General features: G+C 31.5%; 1 protein-coding gene across 9 annotated transcripts in view; it reads left to right on the forward strand.

Annotated features, from left to right (window-relative positions):
* Window positions 1–18,417, forward strand: part of LOC108969366 (synaptotagmin 1) — a 68,432-nt gene extending 50,015 nt beyond the window's left edge. For 6 of the 9 annotated variants that reach the window (XM_018934022.1, XM_018934018.1, XM_018934025.1 and 3 more), the window contains 4 exons: window positions 8,602–8,716; window positions 11,702–11,835; window positions 17,832–18,108; window positions 18,237–18,417. In XM_018934022.1, coding sequence (XP_018789567.1) covers window positions 8,602–8,716; window positions 11,702–11,835; window positions 17,832–18,038 — 456 coding nt within the window. In that variant the 3' untranslated portion in view covers window positions 18,039–18,108; window positions 18,237–18,417. The remainder of the gene's footprint in view (window positions 1–8,601; window positions 8,717–11,701; window positions 11,836–17,831; window positions 18,109–18,236) is intronic. The other 3 variants (XM_018934026.1, XM_018934027.1, XM_018934024.1) reach the window with 2 other exon arrangements.
* Window positions 18,418–25,679: the final 7,262 nt, after the last annotated feature.

Genomic DNA, 25,679 nt, shown 5'->3' on the forward strand with positions numbered 1-25,679 from the left:
CGCTCCAGCTCTGAAAGTATTCGACGCAGTACCCGCCGGGGGAAGCAGAGGAAGAGGAAGACCTCCACTCCGTTGGAAGGACCAACTGGAGAAGGACCTGGCTTCACTTGGAATATCTAATTGGCGCCACGTAGCGAAAAGGAGAAACGACTGGCGCGCTGTTGTTAACTCGGCTATAATCGCGTAAACGGTGACTACGCCAATCAAGAAGAAGAAGAAGAAACAAACACTTCAAAACAGTTTCAATTCTAAAATTAAACAAAATATAATATTAATTGGCGTTGAAAAACCTGCGGTAAAACAGAGATTAAAGGAGCACCGAAAAATTAAACGTTCCTATAGGTGACATATGTGATTTACTTGTTTGTCGAATCAATTTTCGAATAATTTTGATAACATATGAAACCAGTAATTTTTTTTATTCCCCATAAATTTTTTATCTTGCCCTGAATTACTAGAAAAAACTGTGTTTTGTAATATTTAAAACAGGTTTGGTAAGAAAAAATCTTACTTTTACTCCAACAACGTTGTCATTTAATGCTTTACAAGCCTTTAATACCAGCATGGCTGCGTCTGTAAACATTTTACGGAAACAAATTGTATACATTAATAGTAAGGCTTTGTGGTACTGTCCGTTTTTGAGTACGAATCTTAAATGTTATTTGATGGAGCTAAAGATTAGAACTAAGTAAATGTTAATAGCATAAGCCTTTGCTGTCGTAACATGCAAAATTGCCACACCAAACAATTTTATTTTCGATTTCTTTAAATTAAAAGAAAAAACGGACACATTGAAATATTCCTCAAAGTGTTTCTAATACTTTCAATACACAATTTGCAGAGCTCATCCTTTGCACTGAACTCATTTCTAGTAGCATAGCAGCACAACAACAAAAACAAAATTTGACGCACTCAAGACACTGATTTGATTGAAGATTGCGGCATTACAACATACGAATCGGGAAATCATAACTTTCCAACACCACAAACACTTTTCTACAACAAAATTACCATACAGTAAACTCCAGCACATACGCACATCCCACCACACAAAATTACTCATGCACACACCCACAACACATGGCATAGCGTGAAATTACTCAAGCATTACTCCAAGTACATGACAATCAACACTAGTTATCGAATTTTTGATTAAACATATTGAAAAATGCCACAGATTAACTGTAAAAATATTAAAATTGAATTATCTCAAAAGCCTGGCATGCGAATGAGTCTGAGACACGCCGAAGCAAGTGTGCGCGCTCGTTTTTATTGCATTACAATTTCCAAATATAAATACAATTTTCATTTTTTTTATCTTGTCAATGTAAATTAATTAGTTAGCGCAACAAAAATGTACGAAAACATTTATACAAAAAACAATATTGAAAATTATGATCTTTCTCACCAAGTATATTAGCGAAATTCTGCCGCCATTACCTGCATGCTTTGCTTACATAAATTGTTTCCAACTTTTCTAGACTATTATTCATTATGATGCGTAAAATATTTGAATTTTTCCGTTGCTCTACATTATTTGTATGAAGAAGATAATTTAAATACATTTCGTTCGAAATTAATTTTGTTCCGAAATCGCATTGCTTTTTTCAACCCATATGCAAAGAAATTATTTCAAATTATATAAATTTTATAAAATTTTCGCTATTCAAAAACAAAAAATATATAAACATTAAATTAATATTGAAAATATTTAATCTTCTCTTAATTCTTTTCTTCTTAATTACTTTTATCTTTTATAACACGTTACATTACTTCCGTTCGTATCGCTAAAATGCAAATCGACCAATCAAACCCACCCGTAATGTTGTACCGTTACAATTCAATCCATTAACAAAACGATTTGATCTGTCGAACCAAAACAAAAATTAAAAAAAAAATCGGAAAAAAACGAAAACGAATTACAAAAACAACTCATTTCAATTTGTACAATCACATCATTTGCCAAACAAAAAAATCAAAATGCGAATTACGAATTATGAAAAAATACGATTGGTTCACCAAATCGAAAACAAAAATCAAAAACTTCAAACCACTTTCCATCGCAAAACCGTGTACCAACCACCACCACCACAACCACCTCGATCTGTTCAAATCTCTTACGTATATTCGCTCAACTTTAACGTTATAAAAACTGGGTTAACGCAATGGCCACTCACACGTAAGTACTCATCAAACGGATTTTCTCCAAAGTACTCATTGTTTTGTTTCGTTGTTGTCACATTACCGAAGTATTTATAATCGTATTTTCGTTGTTTTCCGAATTGGTATTGCTATTAGTGATAATCAATGTGCATATAAACAATTATTGAAATTCTTACATATATACTCGTATTTCGATGTATTGGTGTACATCCCGAATGTTAAGCATATTCCTTTGATATTTTTGTAACGAAATAAATGGACGCCCCTATGTGAGCAGAAATTGTATTTGCACTTTTCAATTTGCCAAAGGAAATTGTTTTGTTTTTTAATTTTTTCTTTCATTTAAATAATTTTTCATGTGAAATTCGTAATTTGTTATTTTGCTTTATTTACTTGCGACTTTCACAACAAGAGAGAATTTTTATACCTATTTAGAGGTCAGCTGTCGCTAATTATTCTCAGAACTTTTTTCTTATTTGTACAGAATTTGTTTAAATATGAAAAATTTAACTAGCTTCTACAATTTAAAGCCTTCCCTACTCGATATGAGTTCTGTGTGTTTTATGCTTTATCAAAACCTTTACATAGGAAGCAAAAGCAAAGTAATTGAATGCAGTACCTGAGAGTATATGGCATCTCATCCAGAGCCCCCGCTTCCTGTTCTAACTGCAACTTATACTATTACACTATTATATTGCAGTTGGCCAATTGCTTGTTCGATTCATCTGTCCTTAAATCGCAAAGAGTGAAGAAGAAAATATCAATGAGCTAGGAATCTATACTATGAAAAGTATGGGATGATTAAAAGTATCCAAATCAAAAACTCAGTTTTTTAAACGCAGTAAATATTTTCTAAGTGTTTTACTTATAACCGACCCCTATTGAAAACTACAGCAAAAACCTCAACGTGTAGTTGATTTTTCTCTAAAGGATTTCAGAGTTCATTACTGATAACCGACCCCTATTCAAAACTATAGCAAGCGCCTCAACGTATAGTTGATATTTCTCTGAAGGATTTCGTTTGTTTTATAAATTGGTGAAGGTTTTTACTTTTTTAAAATTCTCTTTCTCACTATCTTGGTGTCTAAACTCTTCTGTTTGCTCTGTTCGATTATCATATATAAATATAGTTTAACCGTATTTGTTATGTTTTTGATTTATATCTTAAGTTTCAATGCAAAAGAGCTTCGACACAAACAGTAAACAACAAATATTTACCCAAACAGACAACCAAAATTTTTAAAAATTAATTTTTTATGCATGCAATTTTTGAATAATTTCTTCTAGTCTCTAAGCACAACAAACCCCTTAATTATTTCGCCACATGCCAACAAATTAATTGCGCATGCGCAACTCAGTTTGCAGCTCAACTAACAAAAATTAGCAATGTGAAAGCATTTGCCTTTGTGCTTAAGCGCCTATTAAACACTTTGCCTTTTCATATTATTTTTAATATTTTTATTTTTTTATTTCTTCAATGCAGTTTTGTTTCAAGTTTACAATTATTTAGTTTGTTTTCGCTTATGTATATACAACTTGCACAGCGTCACTTGCGCATGCGCTTTATAGCGACGCAAAGCGGTGGTACTGCGCGAATCGCGCCGCGCAGCGTTTCATGGCAGGGTCTCACGCTACGCTGCGCCGCGCATTTCCGCAAACAGTTTTGTCGCTTGCTTGCAGTACTGCACGAAAATTGTAATTTTGAAATTGTTGTTCTACAATTTAATTAAAATATAACAGCTACTATTTACATACACATATATATATTATTAATTAAATACAACAAGTTGTTTTTATTGTGTTTTTTTAAATATTATTCTCACTTAAAAAAATTTAATAATATTCTTTTTTAATCATTTTAAAACTTTTTAACGTTTTTTTGTTTTTTGACATGAGGACTCAATTGCCTGTCTCTTATACACATCTAGATGTGTATAAGAGACAGGCAGTATACTATATGTACCAAAATATGAAAATTTATAGCAATAATTTTATAAAATTATTTTAAAATATTTTTTCGTTCACATTTCTTTGGTTTTAATAAAAAAAAATTATTTAAACATCTCAAAAACTGTGTTTTGCAAATAATTACCAAACAAACACATTCACGTCATAAAAATTCGTAAATATAAAAGAAACAAGACAGCAACAAAAAGACGTTAAAACTGAACCATTTAGGTAAGTGGTAAACATATAGCATCCTATTTATTTTCTATTTAAAAGCTAAACTTACTTATTCGCTAGTAAATTTCTAAAAGAAATACAAGCAAAAATTGCAAAATTGTACGATATCGGCGCAGAACTTGTAAAAAATACTGGAATTGGCATAAAAGTAGCTAATTTTTATTAACTCTTTATATGCATATATTTATTGAAGAATGAAATGAAAAGTCTTACTTTACATTTTTTCCCCTATGTATGTCACCTCTATTTACTACATTTATATATGTAACTTAGTTTTTGAATGCCAATAATAATTACCTTAATAATTAATAGTTTTTTCTTTGGTGACTAAATATAATTAAGTATTTTGAACTTAAAGCATATTTGAAATTTTCACTTCTCATATTTTATATGCATTTTTCAAATCTATTTAGCATTATAAGGCTTTAAACGCACTCATACACATAAACATATACAAATGAGAACCAAAAATTTGATGGCAACTCATTTCTACAACTTACACTGTGACTCCATATACGAGTGATGGTTTTATGGACGCTCAGTTTTTTTTGTAATTAAACAATACAGTTACTCAATAATTCAGTTTACTTTAGTTGTAAAATACACTTTTCAATTACAGTTAATACTGTGACATGATTACGTCTGTGTCAAGCGTTTTCAACTGGGTGTAAACGAACAAAGTTAGTCGTAGCAATTTAAGTTTCGAAAAAATACAATGAAAAGTAAAAACAAAATTTCCCTGCGAAAAAATACTAATTTATTTAAGCTTACTTATTATTTTCATTTTTCCTGTTATTGCTATTATTAATTTTACTAATATTAATAAAAAATTAAGCAAAACCCACTTAATTATTTAGTAATGTTCAGTTAGCGAGCTTAAAATTATGAAAAAATTAATTGAGTGTTAATTAATAATTAATTGCTAAGAAATGTGTATCTAAATCTAAAATTTAATATAAAAGTGAAGGTTTGCTAATTGATATCAAAAAACCAGAATCTTCGAAGGCTTTTGGCCTTCACAAAATAAATTCGTAAAAAGAATTCGATTAGCTTGTCCAGTAAAATTCAATTTTTCCACTATAAGGTAATTATAAAGCCTAGGCTATTGCACAATACGTTTTCATAAATATAATATATTAGTTATAAGTTTTGAGACGTGTATTAGGTGAAGTTCGGTCTAACGGTCAACCTATTAAATAAAATATCAAGTAATACATTTTAGTAACTGCTGAATTATAAATAAATAAGTTTTGAAAAAAAATACTCTCTTCATTGGACCTTAATTTTCATAATCTAAATTAATTATATTAAATTTCTTAATTAAAATAAATACTAAATGAGTGAGTAAGTAATTGAGTAGTACAACACTCCATTACCGCAGCAATTTGATCTATTTGAAAACTGTGTAACGCAAAAAATAGTGTTCTTTATGAATTATGAGAAAACAGAACAAGGGTAATTGACTTAATTAAGAGCATATCTAAGACGAGTGTAAATTTTATGTTTATTTCTTTTATACTTTCTCATATTAAACTTTATTTTAGTAAACAAAATCTAGGTTATGTACACATTATCTAAACTTGGTATGTAAAGGAAGCACAAACAGTGATCAACAACCATCCACAGTACAGTTATCATGAATACCGACGATTATGCAGTACACTTTAAGCAGAACAAATTTAGCATATCACAAAAGGATAAACGAAACAAAAAACTTTTAAAAACATTGAAAACTTTTAAACCTAAGTTTAATCACTTACTTCTCTCTAATACCAAATCGAAGCTCTAGTAGTTACTAAGACATTTTAACAATTTTTTATGTTACAACTTTATAAATTCTGTTTTCTTCTTTTCTAGTTGAATTTCTTTATTTATAATTGAGTTGTAAATTTGGGCTAAATTACCGTTTCTATGCAATTATATACCAAATTATACATATATACATATATAAGTATGTGTTGAAATCGATGTTTGTGAGAAATTGTTGTTGTGTTGTATCAAATAATTGTTTGGAATTCTTGAAACTGGTCAGTTATTTATAAATAAGTATAATTTGGTGATATTCAAAGTAATTTATTTGATGATTATATATTTTGAACGAATTCCACGGAACCCCACTCGGATCTCCTTATTGCCAATCAGTTAAATAATCCTTAAGAAATTTTAGAACGTGTTTATAGATAAGTACCTACTTGGCTTAAGTATTTTAGTGAAAAGCATTGAGTGTTTATCAGTATGACGTTAAAATACGCGAGTCCGAGGATATCTCAGCATTATTCGGGCTCTGATAATTCTATACAGACAGTTAAACAGGTTAACATCACTGAGTATAATTTCCATAGAAGAAGAACAATGGATTTTACCATACATTGTGACAAAAAAGCACCCCAAAATTATAACTTAAATTTCCCGGGTAAATGACATTTGAAACAAATGTATTTTGCTAAGTTGCTAGGACTATCCTTAAATATTGTGCCAAATATGAGAGCGATCTGCTAACCAGTTTGTTTACAGCAGCTGTTTACGTCGAATGCGATTTTACAATGGATAAAAATATCGAACAAAGATTTGTCTCACATTACTGACCAAATTTCGTGTATGGAATCGTTGAAAAAGGTGATCCAGTTTTATCAAAACTCAACCCTATGAGTGATACAAAGCCCTTAAAGACGGTTGAAAAATCGTTGAAGACATAACTCGTTCTGGACAACCTTTTCTTCTTCAACTGATGAAAATCAAAAAAAAAAAAAAGTAAATTATGTGGTGCTTGAAAATCATCAGACAATTGATGAAGAGATATCAGGAGGGCTCGATTTCTCTCGCGAGTCCGTTCGAATGATTTTAGTGAACGAAACGCGTTCTTGCCCGACTCGTCCCGATTAATCTCAGTTTTTTTTTCTTCAAAAATAGGACCGTAAACAGGTCTTTTGGCTTGATCGTGTGAACTCCCATCGCACATTCATGGAGAACATTATATCGCAGAGACATACGCTTAATAAAGACTTCTATTCGGCAGTATTAATTAATTAGCGTGAGAACACGATGATAATGAACCATCGCATCGAGTCACGATTGTGATCGATTTTAAAAACGCATTGAATACCTTCTAACAACCACCACATTCACCAAATTTGTCTCCGTTTTTTTTTTTCTTCTTACTCGACCTCAAATTAACGTTTCGAGGAACCCGTTTTCAGTCGATCGATAAAATGAAATTTGCTGAAAGAGCTGAAGGCCATCCTAAAAGGTGCTTACGAAAAGAATGTATTTCGAGGATTGGAAAAATCGTTGGCATAAATGTATTACATCTGGTGGAGATTACTTCGAAGACGATAAAATAAGTATTAATTTACAATTTCCGGATACCTTTTTCTCATAATTTTATGTAGTTCCTCGGCTTTTCAGTTATTCATTAAAATCTCACTTCAGACTTTTACTATGAGGTTATATGCATATGTGTCTTGATGAAAATCAAGATCATATTAGCAAAGCCAGGGAAGGTTTTATACACTTTTAGCTTTTGTTTCCATTACTGGTGTTGAAGAGAGCTTATCACTTTTTATTTCCTTTATATGACTAGCCTTTATTTCTACTTCTTTTCTAAAACTTTCACTGATTGCTTTAGCTTCAGCTATAAGTTTTGTTGTAATATCAATATCAATTTCCGATATTAGAGAGTTTTGTAACTTCATAAGAACGAGAAGAGAAGTCAGGCTCATAAGCTTTTGGACAAAATCTCGACGTTGCGTAGGGGAACTTATGAATTATTGTGCTCTCTTAAGTACAGCATTTCTAAATCTAACCAAAAACCAACCTCTCCAGTACGAACCCTTAATATGTGTGCCATTTGTATTTACTTGCGTAATTTAGAGTTTTCGATGTGTAATCAATTACTTATAAATAATTATATGATAAACGTATATATGTTGTTGTAATAATGTGGTATAAATATGTATACCCTATACCTATATACGCGCCATATTGACTTACATGTATGTTTGTATGATGTATGTATGTATGTATGTACCCAACTGAATACTCAAATATATATTGTATGTAGCTCAAGTGATATGTTGTGTGCTTAAATATTATTAATGTTTCAATTGCGTGAAATATATATTATATGTATKTGCATAAATAAGAATTAAGGCAAATGAATAATAATATTTTTGGATTTTTTCTCTTTTCTTTTCTTCTCTTTGCCAATTCTCTCACACGATATTATGACTTAAAAACAAAAATATGTGTATATAGGAAAAGCTTGGAGACATCTGCTTCTCACTGCGTTACGTTCCCACTGCTGGCAAGCTAACTGTGGTCATCTTGGAAGCAAAGAACTTGAAGAAGATGGACGTCGGCGGATTGTCTGGTAATAAATTGTGGCGCCAATGCGATGCAAGAAGTTCGACAGTTTTTCAAATTTGCCTTTTTCGTTGAATGCAATCGGGTCTTATAATTGCACCGTTATAAGCAGCGAGAAACCCGAAACAGTTATAAAACTTGCAAATCTGCATTCCACAACGTGAAACTGTCGTCCTTGCATCGGGCTTTTGCGAAACCGTTACACAATAAATGTTGTGTCCAATAAGTGTTTGTGTAGTTTTGTTTTATTTAGTACATGTAGGTATATTTACTAGCCTTTTCTCGGGGGTTTATGCATGCCAAAATTACTTAATTACTTTTTTAACAGAAAAAAATATAAACTACTTATTTAACTTTTGAAAATTGCTTGGGACTATGTTGCTATATTTTTTATTACTCCAATTTAGCAAGTGGACGATTTTATGTACACTATATTTATATATATTTCCATTGCTTGCAAAAATTAGCTTTCGAAAGTCAATCCATGCAATATTTTATTAACTTTATTTCATATGAATTTCTTTGTTTTGCCTAAAATCGTCCATTCACATTTGCCCTTTGGCGTAGCTTTCTAAATTGTGTTTTATAACTAATTTTCCATTCCGATTCTTCGCTTCTCTAGCTATACGATTAACAATTTCAACCACTCCCTCATTAAAAATCATCGATATTTTCAAATGGCAACACGGTGCGGCGCTCTTCATAAATTCCTACTTATTTTACTTTACTCTTACCATTAAAAATAAAATAATATTTTTGCATAAATACTTATATAATATATGCTAGTTTATTCTTGTATATTTAAATATAAAAGTATTTTTGTTTGTAATGCAACAAAGCTGCTGTAAAGTCTGCCAAGCATTTTCAAATGAGCTCCAATGTAAAATATTAAAAACTGAATTATAAAATATGTGTATATTTTAAGCAATAGGAGGCTCGCACGTTTTAAACTGTACATCTTTGCTACCTTATCCGCTCGCTTTCATTTTCAACTCGTACTGTTTCGTCCTAATGCGCACTCCTACGTGCAGCGGTGTTGCCTCTGAAAATATCAAATCCAGCTCTTCTAGGCTTTTACAAACATATGAATTGATGAAACCGTTTAAATTACCGTTAAATAATTTTAAATCAGTTGGTTATATAATTGTTAAAAAAATGTTATTCAATGTTTATTAGTTAGGTGTTATCTTATTTTCGTAAGTAATCGAACTATTATTTAGTCTCCCACAAACGCATTTGTTTAGCAAAACAATTAAAATGCCGGTGCCACTGAGTCTTCAAGAACTTGGAAACAGTCTTTATAAAAAAAGAGACACATGGATAAATCAAAGCGGTAGTTATGCCATCTTTTTCACCTCAAAACGAAAGAAAATTTCTTGGAACCGCCAACCAGTAAGGCGAATAGTGGCCATTATAATCGAACAATTTTATAAAGCAAGGAAAAATTTCTCAAGAAATTCTCATGTTTTTTCTAAATAAAAAGTCAGCTTTTGAATCTCTTCCGGTTGCTCTGCATCCTTGTTTGACATACCCATTGAGTCAGAATTGGGCCTCATCGCTGAACAAAATTTGGCTGGAAAACGTCGGTTCTTCTTGGAACTTTTCAAGAGCCAATAGAACTTGATTAGGTCGGGCGGCTTCAGTTCCTGCACAAGCTGTATTTTGTGCGTTTTCAATTTAAGATTTCGACGTAAAATACTCAAAGCCGTTCCCTACGTCAGTCCGAGTTGCTGGCAACACTGCCGAATCGACCCACCGCAAGGTGTGTGATGGTGTTGCGAATAGTATGTTCAATAGGCCGATTATGTTCACCATAAGTTGGGCGAATAGCGTGAAACACATGATTTGTAAACGTTGTTCAGGCGTAAATCTCTCCACGATGAAATGCCAAAATATACTCACCAAAAATAGCATGACAGCTTGACACGATTCACACGCGATCTGATGCCTTCAATAAATTCGGCATGGATTATTTTCCAATGCAACAGCACAATCGTCAAAAATTATATTCAAGTCGAACAAACACAACATATAGCTGCCATACAAACCGAGCGATAAAAAATCAAGTTCTTGTCTGTTTTAGTTGTAAAGTTTTATCACAACCAAAGTTCTTGGTTTTTCTTGCTTTAACAGTTCTAGATCAATAGCTCACGCTATTAGCTGAAGTTATTACCTTGTCTTTTCAAAAAGTAAGGGTATAAAGTTATATAGCAAGTGTGGAACAAATTTTGTTGACATTAGTTCTCAGAATAAATTGCAGATTTATCTTCAGATCACATATGCAGCTTAGTAAGAGTTCCAAGTAAGCCAGCGGCTATTTACATAAGAAAAAGGCCTAAGCAGAATTGTGACAGATTCCTGGCCCTTTTTAATAAATGATTTTTAACCGTAGCAGTTATTAGATTCCACAAAGTATCTGTGGCAAATTTCACATCAAAGTAATCATTAGTGTTTAGTATATATATCTTAATGAAGAAACTGCAATAATAAAATATTAGACATTATATATATAGTTAATGTACAGTTAGGAAGACTCAGTGCACCGTTTGCTGTGCATAATTTGCTTTTAACTTCGTAATTAATCAGTTTTTTTATTTTTATTTACTAATTTACTTGAATTTTTGTTCTTTTTTTTTTTTTAAACAGTACTTTATGTTGTTCCCCATAATAAATGTTTACAAAGTTGGTTTGAGAAAATTAACAATTATAGTATATATTTATACATATATATGTATATGTAAAGCTGTTTTCTATTAAATTTGAAAATTTTATAACCAAGTTACATATATATAAACCTAACGTGGACTATACATATTTAAGATAAATTACCAAAAAAAAAAAACAAACAACCCAAGCCACAAACAGAAATTAGTTCAACCAAAATTTAATGAAATTTGAAGCAAATTAAACAAAGTAAACAAATTGAATTGAATTGCAATTGAAATTTTGTATTTACTTTTGATTTTCTCACTTTCTCTTTCTATTTTTATAGATCCATATGTGAAAATTGCAATCATGCAAAATGGAAAACGTTTGAAAAAGAAGAAGACAAGTATCAAAAAATGCACCCTCAACCCTTACTATAATGAGTCGTTCTCATTTGAAGTACCATTTGAACAAATACAAGTATGCGAGAATGTATTATACTATCCTACTACTAACTACTTAAAAACTACTACTATTACTACCACTACTACTACTACTACTASTTACTACTGCCACTACTTCTACTACTAACTACTTGAAAACTACTACAATCACAACTGCTAAAACAAATACCTACTTAAATTACTCTTATTACTACAACAACAAAAACTACTACTACTATGAACCCCACTACTACCACCCAACCAACGTTATATTAAATGTTCTCCCCGCTCCCACTCACCTGCCTTGTACTTGCAAAGTTATCGATGTTTTTTGAAACAGAAAATAAAATACCGCAAGAATATTATAAAATCCCTACATAGCGAACTAATCCACTACATGTTTTGAAAGTCTACATTCAATGTTTTGTACATACCAAGTACCGATTGAGTTTGAATAACCGTTATATATCACATATCCGGCACACTAAAGTATTCGTACAGACGCCAAACAGCAAGAAAAGCAAACAAACAAGTTACTACGTACCGTAATTTAGACAAAGTACCAGTATTTAAGTAATTATGATTATTTGTAATCGGTGTTCGCTCAATAACCATAATTTTAACCAAAAAGGCTTCATTTTCGCCGTTTTTTGATTTTTTCTTTGGAAAAGTCGGCTGCTTAGTTGCTGTTATTATCATTTTTGTTGAAGAAAATTATTCAAGAATTTATTGTTGTAAATAAGCAAAGCAAACTGCTGCTACATTTTCACTCGGCAAGAGTACCGCTGTGTGTATATACATACATACGAGTACGAAAATGCTTTATTTTTGCTTTAACAGCGATATACACATGCGTACTTTGTTTTTGGCTTAACTGTTGTTTAAAAAGTGCCATATTTTTGTGTAGCTTACATAAATGTGTTAACAAATATTTGAGTATTTGAGTTATTTAAGTTATTTTATTATTTATAATAACAAAATCAAAAAATTTAAGCAAAAAAAAATTATTTTTGAGTTAATTTCCGCTTTTATATTAGAAACAAAAATTAAAGCAAATTAATTATTGTAAAATTAAAACAAAAACAAAACAATCACATTGAACGGTGTTAGTCCGTAGGACTGTGCACGATTAGTCCTTAACCAATTTCTAACTAGTTTAGGCTTTCGTAGCGAGATACTCAACGGCTTTATACACATACACAGGTGTACACATGTACATAAGTATTACTAAACAAGTGTATGGCTACATAGATTGCAAGAAATACTTAGTTCGCCACCCAAAGTGTGGTCTGCACGCGAATTCAGCGCAAACTTTCCCCTTACACAGCAATGCCTCATACGTAAATGACGACGTGTAAAAGTCAGCTGACAGCAGCTGTGACGAGCTCAAAAACCCGTCTAACACAATTGTATATGTGCATGGAGAAGGACTTTGTATTTATGTAGTTTGAGTTTCTCACTCAAGTTTTCTTTTTGTTGATTCACTAATCGAAAACGCTTTCGACTTGACACTCTCAACATTCAAACACTACTCAAACCAATGCAAACAATCGCATGTATGCAGGTGGTATTCACAGCGGGCGGTAAGGGATTCAGCGAAGGTACAAGTGTTTTAATATTATTAATTATTATCGAACACGTCCACAATTTCACTCCAATTGAGCAAAATCCTTTGCATGAGAAAATTGCTTGCCTTCAATGAAAGCGCCTAAAACAAGAATGTCCAGAGGAATAACATCGAAGAAACCCTGCATTGTTTAAAAAAACTTGGCTTTCAATAAAAAGTTCACAATGATAATTTCTTAGAGCTTGCTGGAATAAACACTGACCTCACCAAGTGGAACTCTTCAATCCACAACTAAACTTTGTATTGATTTATGGAATCAGAAACACCTACGTCGGTCAACAATAAGCTTGACTAAACAAACAGTCCGTATGTTGAAAATGGGTATACGCAATTTTAATGCCCCAAAATCTTTTCATCCTCGCCATCCATTCAGGGATCAGCGAGGAAGACTGTCATATTGCTAATCCATAACACAAACTGACCCTCAATGATTTCGCGCTATGCCCACTGCTTATGGTATTATTTCCTAAGTCCTGAGATCTTCTTTTCTAGATTCTATTACTTTCAGCAACATTACAATGAGCTCAACTTATACCCGCTAAGTAAACCATCAAAAGTCCATTGATTGCCCCATTGTACCATCCTTACGCATTGAAGCTTCGTCCATTGATTTTTACACGATTTTGAACTAAGAATTTGAAGTTATGTTGTCACAACTTGCAGCTACCTTCTAAATAAAAAGATACTTCTATGTTTTACATTTTGATGCAAGAAGACTGCTTTAATAATTTGAGCTGCCTGCCAAAATGATGTATGGAATACAAGTGCGTTTTTCCTTACCATAGAAAGTGGCGGGAACTATGACGAATACTCTCAGAACTGGAGTGTCTCTTAATTCGCCAACCAATGTCAATGTCATCCACCTGATCGCTCCATAGACTGCGGTATTCGCGGCTGACAATGCGCAAAGGACCGTAAATCTTCTGCAAAACCTTTCCACTCATTGATATACACCCTCCATATTAAGCGAACTGTTGATGGCAGCAGTATGTCAGACCTTTCCGAAACGTATTATTCGTATGATCCTTCCCTACTTCGTCCTTGAAGTGAATATCACCACGATACATTTTACATACTCACCACTATATGGGGTGGGTACTCCTTACAACTCCTTCAACTCCTATTTATTTTCTAACTAACTAACACTTGGTAATACAAAGCTTCGCTACTGAGAAGCTCCGAAGGAGCTGCAGCGTGAAATAGTCAATGTACATACATATAAATATATATATACTATACATATGTACATATGAATATTGTCGGCGTCAATAACGACGGCCGCCATGGGTTCGTTGTTTTGACACTGTCTTCTGATTTGATACGATATTACAACAGCAATAACAAATCGCAAAACAACAACAACTACAACAAGCACTAGAACTACAACTACAAGAACACTGCACAACAAGAAAAACCAACAAAGAATATTAAGAAATGCTAACGCGCGCAAGTAGCTGAAAGGAGTAAACTAAAACTGAAGCATAAAACAATAAAAAAAAACAATTGAGAAGTGAAAAAAGAGAAGACTAAATTTAAAAGTCGTCACAACTTTTTTGTACTCCAGTGTTGTAAATTATTAGTTTTTTGAAATTAATTATAATTTTTGAAATACACTGGTTTATACACACATATACATACATATATTTTATACAATTAACATACAAATTATAAATTTACAATGTATGTAGTTAAGATAGTAGTAATAACCCGAGCGTCAGCTAGACCCAAAAAGAATGTAGCCGCGTTGTTTCGTGTCAGTCAGGCTGACCGCTCTTACTCCCCCTAACTGTGATACTCAATAGTCCCTGTACGCTGGACTTCAAACCAATAACAAAACACACACAGCAAAAAAACAACTTCGCAAAATGGGATTGAATATTATACATTTTCGTTTACCAGTATTTAATGAACATTATTCTTTGGGCGAAGACGTCAACCCAGACGCCGCGTAGCCTCGTGTTCGTAAAGAAATTGTTCATTTAAATATCACCAAAAAAATATAAATAAATATTACAGCAATATCTCATATCCATTGACACTGTTTGACATAATCGCACCGTTATACCTACTTATGTATGGGTGGCGCTACGGCCATTCTACTCGCTCTCACATATGTACTTATTTACCACATACAAAGCTTATGTATGCTAACTTTGTGAAAAGCGATCAATAAGCACTGCCTCAAAACCACCAGAAAATGCTGAATGTAAATGCATAATCGTACATATTACATACCGAAATTAGTACATACATACATATATACATACTCAGTGCAATTATAGTTTTAGAATAGATCAAATAGCTAGTTAGGTTAGAAAAAACCGTTACTGCTGATATTTTTCTTTATTTGCATGTGTTCAATAATACAATTCGCCGCTTAAGTGATCGATCTTGACTAGTAAACGCCTAATACTAAGCTATTTTATGTTGAAGCTTCCATTTTGTATCTTTGAATCAGCTTGATCGACTTACACACTTAGTAATTAGCTTGTAAAACTCGTTTTTTGTATAATTCAAAATACTATAGTGAAAAGTGAGCAAATTTATGCTTTCCATTTTCAAATATGTAACAAGTGAAAAGCCTCCCAAATCTAATGAATGTATAGAGAAATAGTATCCTCAGCATCCTTTTAAATACGGTACACAAAAGGCTTTGCTTAACTAGAAACATATAGGTTATGTTATGTTCTCGATTGAAAAGAATATTGTATCCATTAAGGTCCTACGTGGTTGCTAACAAATTCACAACGCTTTTAAGGTAATGATCTATAAAAAATATTTAAATAAAATACTCTCATATGAAAGCAGTTAAACGCTGCCGTCCTTAAGTACTTAAGTACTTGCTCAGTGATTTTAGTCCAGAAAACACATTAAGGCTTTGCAGAAGGCTTCATGCATAACTAGACAAAGTATTTTCCAAATAATTTGTTTCATGTTAGAACTCAATTCTTAGAGCACCTTATATTATATACCATGAAAAATAGTCTAAAGTCTGAGTAAAATATAATACGATCATCGTAAACTTTTTCATTCCAAACTTAGGTGTATTACCTAATGGATTTACCGCCTATAAGGGCTACATGGGTTTCCTTGGGGAAAAAGCAGCATTTTTCAACAATTTTTATTGTTACAAACATACACTATTAACAAAAAAATCTGAAATAAAAAAAATTAAACTCGGCCATTCGGCGACCTCGGAAAAAAGATGTGCCCGCGTTGACGGAATAACTACAGGAGCATCTAAAGTGAAAAATTACGTGTTTTAGTTAAAACCTTAACTTAGCAATTGGGCGAAAGAAAAAAATTGAAAATTGGGTTTTTGACCGACATTTTTACAGAACAATGAAAAATTCGCGACATTTTTTTCAAATAGTTGTAATCGACTTGTATCTCAAAGACCAGTGTAAAACTTCATGAGGATTTATTCTCTCTTTTTAATACTCGAGAACTCTTTCGAGAAAAACGAGTTTAAAGCCTAGCTAGCTTCAAGCACACAAGTTCTCAAGGCTGTATCTCCGAAACTATTACTCGGATCAACTTGAAAATTTAGAACAATATTCTAGAGCTGTTATAGAATTTAATAAGGATTCGATTTTTTGAAACCCGTAACCCATGCAACCCCTTAGAACAACGTAAATACTGATTGAGAATCATTATATATATAAGGAGTAAACATAAAACGAATTATTTTAGCCTAGGCATCTAAGAATTGTGCATTTCTAAATTAAAAACTGATTTAAGAAGCCATTAAACCAAGTCTAATAAAAAAGACTGTTATCAAGATAGTGTACAGAATAGATATAGTACATTAGTTTTCAAAAATTTTACGATTTTTTTTAATTAGAATAATTGCAATTTAGTCTTAGAATACTACCCTATTTTGCTCTAATATAATACACTTGATATTATTACATATACATTGTTCTCGTTGTTCTTAGTAATCGTAGTTAGTGAGTAATTACATTTAAGTATACCTAAATTGAGACAATCACCATCCAACTCCTCCAACCCGCAAAATTGCACAAACCTAGCGTTAAACTAGTTGTTCGTGGTGCACAACTCCCCCCACTTCTCTGCTCACTCAGATAATCATGCGAAAGAACCTATTTTAAAAACTACAAACAAAAACTCTTCTTCTTCAACAAACTATGAAACAAACCAAAAGTCAAAAAAAAAATATTGAAATAATTAATTTTAATTAAAGTTCTTTTTTTTCATATAAAGATAAATAAAATATTTATATTATAAACAAAAGAACAAGAAACATAAAAAACTGTGACCGCAACAAATGCAGGAAATTTGCTATAAAATATTATACACAACTTACTAATCTATTTTACTCTTTACAAATACGCAAACGTTTTGCTGCGATTTTGATGCAATTCTTTTACTGGATATTATCTCAGAAAATCTGTCTCGTCGTTACTGTTGTGGATTACGATCGTATCGGTACATCTGAGCCGATTGGACGCTGCATACTCGGCTGTATGGCTACCGGCACCGAATTGAGGCATTGGTCCGATATGTTGGCCTCACCACGACGACCGATTGCCCAATGGCACACATTGAAGGATCCCGAGGAAACCGATGAAATACTGAAGAATATGAAGTAAAGTGACGGAGGCGGTTTATGTAGAAAGTACTAAGTAGGAGGTGTGAAGAATGTGAGACGTGAAGATCAAGGTAACAAGCTATATATAAATATACCATGGTGCTTTCACTAACTACCATAAATACATAACTTGTATGTCTGTATTTAAAAAAAAAAATGTGTTTCTAACTTAAGATTATTGATTAAAAATTTTTAACAGTTGTTCATCAATACAATGAATTCATGTAGTAAACGCAAAATAAATCAACTAACATATTTACATACTCACTATGTAATAGTTACCCGAACCGTACCGTACCGCAAATGAATGCTAGAGATGATAGTCTAACATAACAAATATAAATTAAAATGCCGTCAACAACAAGAAAAAACAACAGCAACAACAACAAAACAAAATAAATCAAACACATAATATACAACAAATTACCGAACAACCGAACAACAACAACAGGCAAACCGCTCATCATTAGTTCCACATAGAAAATATATAAGTCTTTGAAGAAGAAACGTCTTATTCGCATAAAAATATACATACATACATCCTATATATATATTTATATATATATATATATACACATAAACAAAAATAATTTAATTCTTTGTTAGTCCTCGACTCCGACCTCGAAACCAACAATCAAGCACACCGCGTTAAAACTAACTAGAGAAATTTCTAAAATGTAATGAAAATGGTAACAAATTGAAATAAATATAGCAGGTGGTGTAAACACAGCATTATGCCTGTGCAACGGTTCGCTGTAAAATGCAGCTTTGGCATTCAAAATAGCCAAATGGCCGCGGCGAGGCGAGTCGGTTATGAAAACAAACCAAACGCAAAAACTACTCTTAGAAAAATATTTAAATAATTACGAAAATCACATGCATGCACACATATATGCAGAAATATGTGTGTGTGTGTGCGTAGTTATGTATATGAAAAACAAAAAGCAAAACTCTGTAACTGTTGACTTCCTGTTAAAATGTTTATATAAAATCATATGCAATGAATTAAGACGCATTGCATTGTAMTCTACTGTATTGCATCGTCTAGTACATATATATTATGACCGTATTGTACTATATACATAATTATATATACATATTTATATATATATATATAGATATTGAGATGCCTCCATTGTATCTACGTATGCTCTTTCCAAAGTTGTTTATTTTCTGCTTTCAGCTCGATTCTTTAGAAAGGAAGCACTTTTTCCACAATATTATATTTGTTTCATAATTTGTATGTATTGTATTTAAGTATTGAGGGCGATGTTTCAAATGTTAAAACTAAATTTACCCAAACATGCTAAATAAAAATACAAAAGAAAAAAGTATGAAGTAAAAATGAAAACTTTAAACCCAAACCAAAAGAGTATAAATTAAAAGGTGCAAACACTAAACAAAAACATTTTCAATTTCTTAATACTGTTTGCCATTTTTGTCATTATTCCAATTGTAATGTAAATTGTATTTAAATTTTAATTAAATAATAAAGTTGTTGAACATTTACGCCATAAGCAAATTATGAATTTTTCAATTCAAAGCGATTAAAAATACTAAAACTAATATTTACGCAGCCAAAATAAAAAAAAAAACGAAAACACAGACGTATGGGATGTTACATTTAATTTCGTGTAAGATAATACTTTAAAGACGCTCATTGTAGAACACAAAAAATAAAAACTTGCATACATAATTGGGGTTTCTACCAACCAAATTCTTTTATAGAGAGAAAATTTTTCTACAATTACAGCAACAAAAAATAAAACTGGGTTTGTGAACGGAATCCGTGAGCATTAATTTAAATTTCAGAACATAATAAAATCTTTTTAAGTTTGGTACACTTTTGTGTCCTTTCTAACTATCGAGAGGTCTCCCTCAAAACAAAATCTCAAAAGGGGTCTGACAAACTTTTCCACAAATCTCAGTTGTGCAGTTGTTTTAAATCAGTTTCCTCTACAAACCAAGCTAAGTAGTGATTTTCACATCCCTTCTTTGTTCAATAAGTAAGCTACAGAGGTTTGGTCTTTGAATTAAAACGACGTTTCAAACTTTTACTTCCGCTCAGGTAATGAGTGCGCACAAAATTGTATCGACTTTATAAGCACCTGCAATCGATAATGTCAGACTTTTCTTAAAGAGAGTGCATGTAACAAATAAGAATTTTCAATGTTACACACATTGCGAATAACAAATCTAACTTCAGTGACCGCGAAATTCACAAAACAGCTGGTAAAAATATTCCCCATCTGAAACCCTAATTATTGTACAATGCTTGAATATATTTGTACAGCTCATTTCATCATTACTTTCTTGTGTACCATAAATATTTCAATTTTTTATTTTTTCATAAAACACACAAAATATAATATTAAATTTTAACCGTTATGTTTACGTAAACATCAATTTACTTTCAATTCATCAATACACCACCAAATGTATGTGCATAGCATGTTTGCATTTCATATATGTTTGTATGGCTATGTAAGTGTAATCTATATAGAAAAATTACTAATTACTATTAATTAATAAATTAAATTTAAAAAATATTTAATGAATCATGTTAAAATAAATAAATTGTAGAAAGTTTAACTTCACGCGTGATTGCAAAAAGCAAATATCATCGGTTCTTGGAAGCCAACAAAACAATAATTTAAATACTTATGTATATTGAGACGGCATAATATTAGTAATTACATAAAAATGTACAAGAATGTTTTATGTATTGTGTGACAGCATTTCAATTACACATATAGTAATTTTTCGTATTTGTAATTACGTTAAACAATTGGTAATCGGTTATCGATTAAGCCATTGTTTATAACTAGTTTAAATTATTATTATTATTTATTTTTTTTTTTTTAAAGAATATCGTAATATGTATATATATATTTCTTTTTGCCGTGTGTAGGCCTAATTTTACTACTAGTCTATTTTAATATTTTCTATTTGGTTTTCATTTTTTTTTTTTGTTTTGTTTGGTTGAGTTCATCTTAATTATTTGCAGTAATGTCTTGTCACTTTCATTTTCATCTTTTCACCACACTGACGCGTTAATCGATATTTGAGGGATGTGCTTTTGTGGCATACTGCTTTTATTTACTTCTGTAAAAATCGTTGGAGTTTATGTTTAATAAATATATGTATACACGCATATATATATAAATATATATATATACAAATAATAGTAGATATTTAGAATTTGAAAACTCATATTTAATACTACAATTAAAATATTTAAAGACATATTAAGAACAATAATAGTTATTACTGCTAATTTATACTATATTAAGGATAAATGGTTAAGGCAGACAACTCAGCATGCAGAGAATAAAACAAAAACAAAAACTATGTTATTTCAATGGTAACAAAACAAGCATAAAAACGAACATAACTAAACTTATTTTATGTGACAAAAGGAAATGCAACAACAAATATCATTGCTATGAAGAAGATACCACTATTGATTTTTAAACTAAATAGAACATTAATAATGAAGATATGTATATGTTTTTGTCCTGTAAAAATATATTTAAGGTCTACACACAAACTCGTACCGAAACTAAACATACTGTTAAATGGCAAGACACACAAATAATGGAACACTGAAACCAAATACACTGACATACATATAAAACAACAATATATTGTTGCTGCAAATTTTAAGATAACTTTAATTTCGCATAGCAAAATTGATATATTGAGAACGGTTGTACCGTTCTAAGCGCCATTTGTCGAGTAATATGCTAGGGGATGATACATGCTGATGATATGCACGAAAAAACTGTAGGCGGTGTAAAAATAAATAAAAAAGTTTGCTATGAAAAGTTAAACTAAACAAAATTAGATTACACATAGTTGCACTATACAAACATATATTATACATATTAAATAATAAAAACAAAACTTAGAGATTAATAAATATATATATATATATATATATATATATACCACAAAACAAAGACAAAAACTAAAGCGACACTATTTAATAATAATAATAAAAGAAGATTGTTAATTTTGGTTACATTGAGGCATACATATTATTAACAATTACATACATAAATACGAGTATAATAAAAATTGCAAGTGAAAATAAAAGATTGATTTGGTTTTATTTACATACAGACACAGTGACACTTGAAACACACCACATTTTGTATTAACCGCAAAACGATATCAAACTCAGACATTTGCATGTAGATTAGTAAATTATCGACATCGCTAGGTTGAACTTCCATCTCTACGAAAGAACTTAAGTACCTCTCTCTCACTCTCTCTTTTTGAAAGAACGAAAGAATCAAGTACCCGGCAATGATTTGGGTACCATACCTATGAGTTAAACGATTAGCAGAGTTAGCGCAGGAACTCCTACTTACATACATAAGTAGTCATTTGTAAACCATTTAAAATTTATATATACATACATATATATATAAATATATGTATATACATATATACATACGCATGTATACACATGAAAAATGTGTGCACAACCATGAAACTGCTCATCTAGGCAAAACTAAACGAATGAAAATTAATCAAACTAAATAAGTTAAAAATCTAGTGAAAATCGCAAAATCTCAAACTAACTTTCATTTTGAATAGCCGACACATTGGTACAGATCTGACAAGCTAGCTTAAATGCAGCAGATTTGCTACAGCACTACCATGCCCCTCTCTCCCATAGAAACGGAATTTATTTTTCAAATAACCAATCGAACCTGCAGACTCAAAACCACTGCTCAAAACGTTTTTCAAATTTAATTTAACTTATCTTCAAAATTTAATATTAACAAATGTAAAATACTCCGTTGTAAGAAGCTTTATTGGGAAATCAGTGTTATTGCAAAGAGAGGGACTGACGATAGACCGAGGAATTTTAGCCGCACCGCGCATTGAATCATTTCTCGAAAATTTTTATAAATCTATAGAATATCAATTTTATATTTTATATAAAATTCAAGATAAAAAAATTCAAAATCACTGGGAGCATGCCCAAAAGTATCACAAACAAATGCAAAAAGTATGAAACAAATAAATAAAAGCAAAAAAATCTTGATATAAAATATACTAGCAAATGGAAATGGCATACAAATAATCATCTATACATAATCATCAGCAACGCATAGTATGAATTAATCAATATACATACAAATATACTGGCATAGATATGAAATACCATAGTTGTATACACACGTACCGGAATGCACAAAGTTTCAGTAGAATAAAAGTTCGAAGCAAAATATAAAAAAATAAGGCAATTAAGCGATGTATGTAAAGGAATAATGATAGGTGGCAGCTGAAAAAGTAGAGTAGTGAACGCTTAAATATACACACATAACTATTTTTGTGCGATTAAAAGGAAGAAAGGAGAAATACTGGCACCGGCACCGGCACCGGCACTCTAAGTGAAAAGTTTCTCGAAGTTTTTTTTTACACTTTCGGTTTTTAGCTAATATTATTTCCAGTCAGACCCTCCTTACGTTAATTGTAATTATATTTAAGTTTATTACCCACTCAGTACAAGAATTTTTAAATCAGTTTGGCAACCAATATTTTAGGCCCAAAAAATTTGCATTATGTTCAAACCGTTAGGCACAATATTTCAAACTGCTCATCATCCACGAGACATACACAGCCTCATACGCATATTTTACATACCAATTTAATGTATAAATATTTATAAATATATATATATAAATTAAAGTGTAAACAATTTAATATTATTATTATAAAAGTAATTAAAATGACTTATAACGAAGCTGTTGATCACTGGCGTTGCATTGCGGCAGTGAGCAGGAATAATGTTTATTGAAGTTCAATGTAACTGTATTTAAAGAGAGAATTTTATTTAAATGCAATGACCTATGTGCAGATATTATTATGAATTTAAGTATTACAAATGTATTGAAACAAAATAAAAACTGAAGTGAAATAATAACACAAGAGAACCACATCTGTAGTTAAATAAATACAAAATTTATATAAGTTAAAATAAAAATGTTCAAAACCATAAAATATTTGTTAAGCTGTTTTTTTTTACATAGAATTCAGTACCCAATAGAATGTAGAATTTTGATGTTTTTAAAATATTTTTTTTGTTTTGTTTTTTTAATTAAATCACAAATTATAAGTGGTCAAAACATAGTAAGACTTTTTAATTTAAATTTCGCGAAAAAGCACATTCGTCGAAATATTTTTTTTATGTTGGTATGACAGTCAGTGACGTCTGTGCCAAATATCACATCAAAATAATCATTAGTGTTTAATATACGCTTGTGTTTCTGAAGTACTTAAATTCCATTCAATTTTGTGTGCGGAATCAAATTTCTGGCGTCTAAACGTTCAGAATATTGAAAAAGGCCTTCCTCGACAATTGTTGTCGCGAGCAAGTGTTCTTGATTGCTGCAAATTTTGCAAAGAGGGTTGAGGACGCGTTGACGACCACGTCCAGGACGGTCATCAACATCAACTGATGATCAACACGTCAATAAAATAAAGAAATTGGTGCTTGAGACACAACGATTAACATGAAGAGATCTTACTAACATCGTTGGAATATCGGAAGGATCAGTAAAAACCATTTTAAAAGATCATTTGGGACTACGAAAATCAATAATTTTTTTTTAGAAAGCAGCGTCGCGAAACCATGGTCCCCGACTGCCAGGATGTTCATGAAACATATTATTACTGGTGATGAGTCTGGGATCTGTGCTTGCGACCAGAAAACAGATGATCAATAGACCGAATATCGTGGAACAGGTGAGCCAAATCGAGAGAAACCAGCGGATCAAAAGTTAAGGCTTTGTTGACAGTTTTTTCCATTATACAGTAGAACAGCTAATCTGGGGGGTGAGAAATTCCAAGTCAGAGTGATGGTACTAGGTCAGTATAGTAAAACCCTCAAAGGGTTTGGCGTTCGTATGTGTCAGTTTTGTTTTTTTTATGATCTTTTAAATTTTTTCCTTGTCTTGATGTTTTTTCGCTTAGTTGTAACATTTTGGCAAAAACAAAAAAAAAACTCCAAATTTGTACAACAGGGAACCCTACTTGAATGTCATGAGTCGTTTGCACGAAACTGTTCGTAAAAAGAGACCGTATTATAAGCCAACAACTTTTGGTTTTTAATCCACGATTGCATTGATTCTTCGTGAGTTTTTCGCCAAATTTGAAAAAAATATCGAGCCACCGCATTCGCCTGTTTTAGCTACGTCTCTCACTATTAAGCCAACTCAAATAACCGCTCCGTAGAAGCCATTGTGGGTCAGTTAAGACATTAAACGTGAATCGTTACGCATATTGAAGGCTATTGCGGAATTTGACTATAACAACTGTTTCGAAGAAAACGTTGAAACAATTTTATTGGGGCCAAGGAGGACTACTTTGAGGGTGACGACATACATTTTTAAGAAGAAATTAAGAATTTTTAAATATGGACAAAGTCTTACTATTTTTTGCTGATAGTAGTATACAGTATGTTTTTAGGTCCATAACTTACTATATAATAGCAAGCGGTTGACATTATACTTGTATGTTTACTTTTTGTTGTTACTCCTTTCAATCGCAATGTATATAACTCCATAAACATCAAATGTAAGCCATTCAAGCTAGATACACCCGTAAACGCGTTAAGAACAGCAGC

Source organism: Bactrocera latifrons, unplaced genomic scaffold, assembly GCF_001853355.1.
Source record: "Bactrocera latifrons isolate USDA-ARS-PBARC rearing strain unplaced genomic scaffold, ASM185335v1 scaffold_25, whole genome shotgun sequence".
Lineage (NCBI taxonomy): Eukaryota > Metazoa > Arthropoda > Insecta > Diptera > Tephritidae > Bactrocera > Bactrocera latifrons.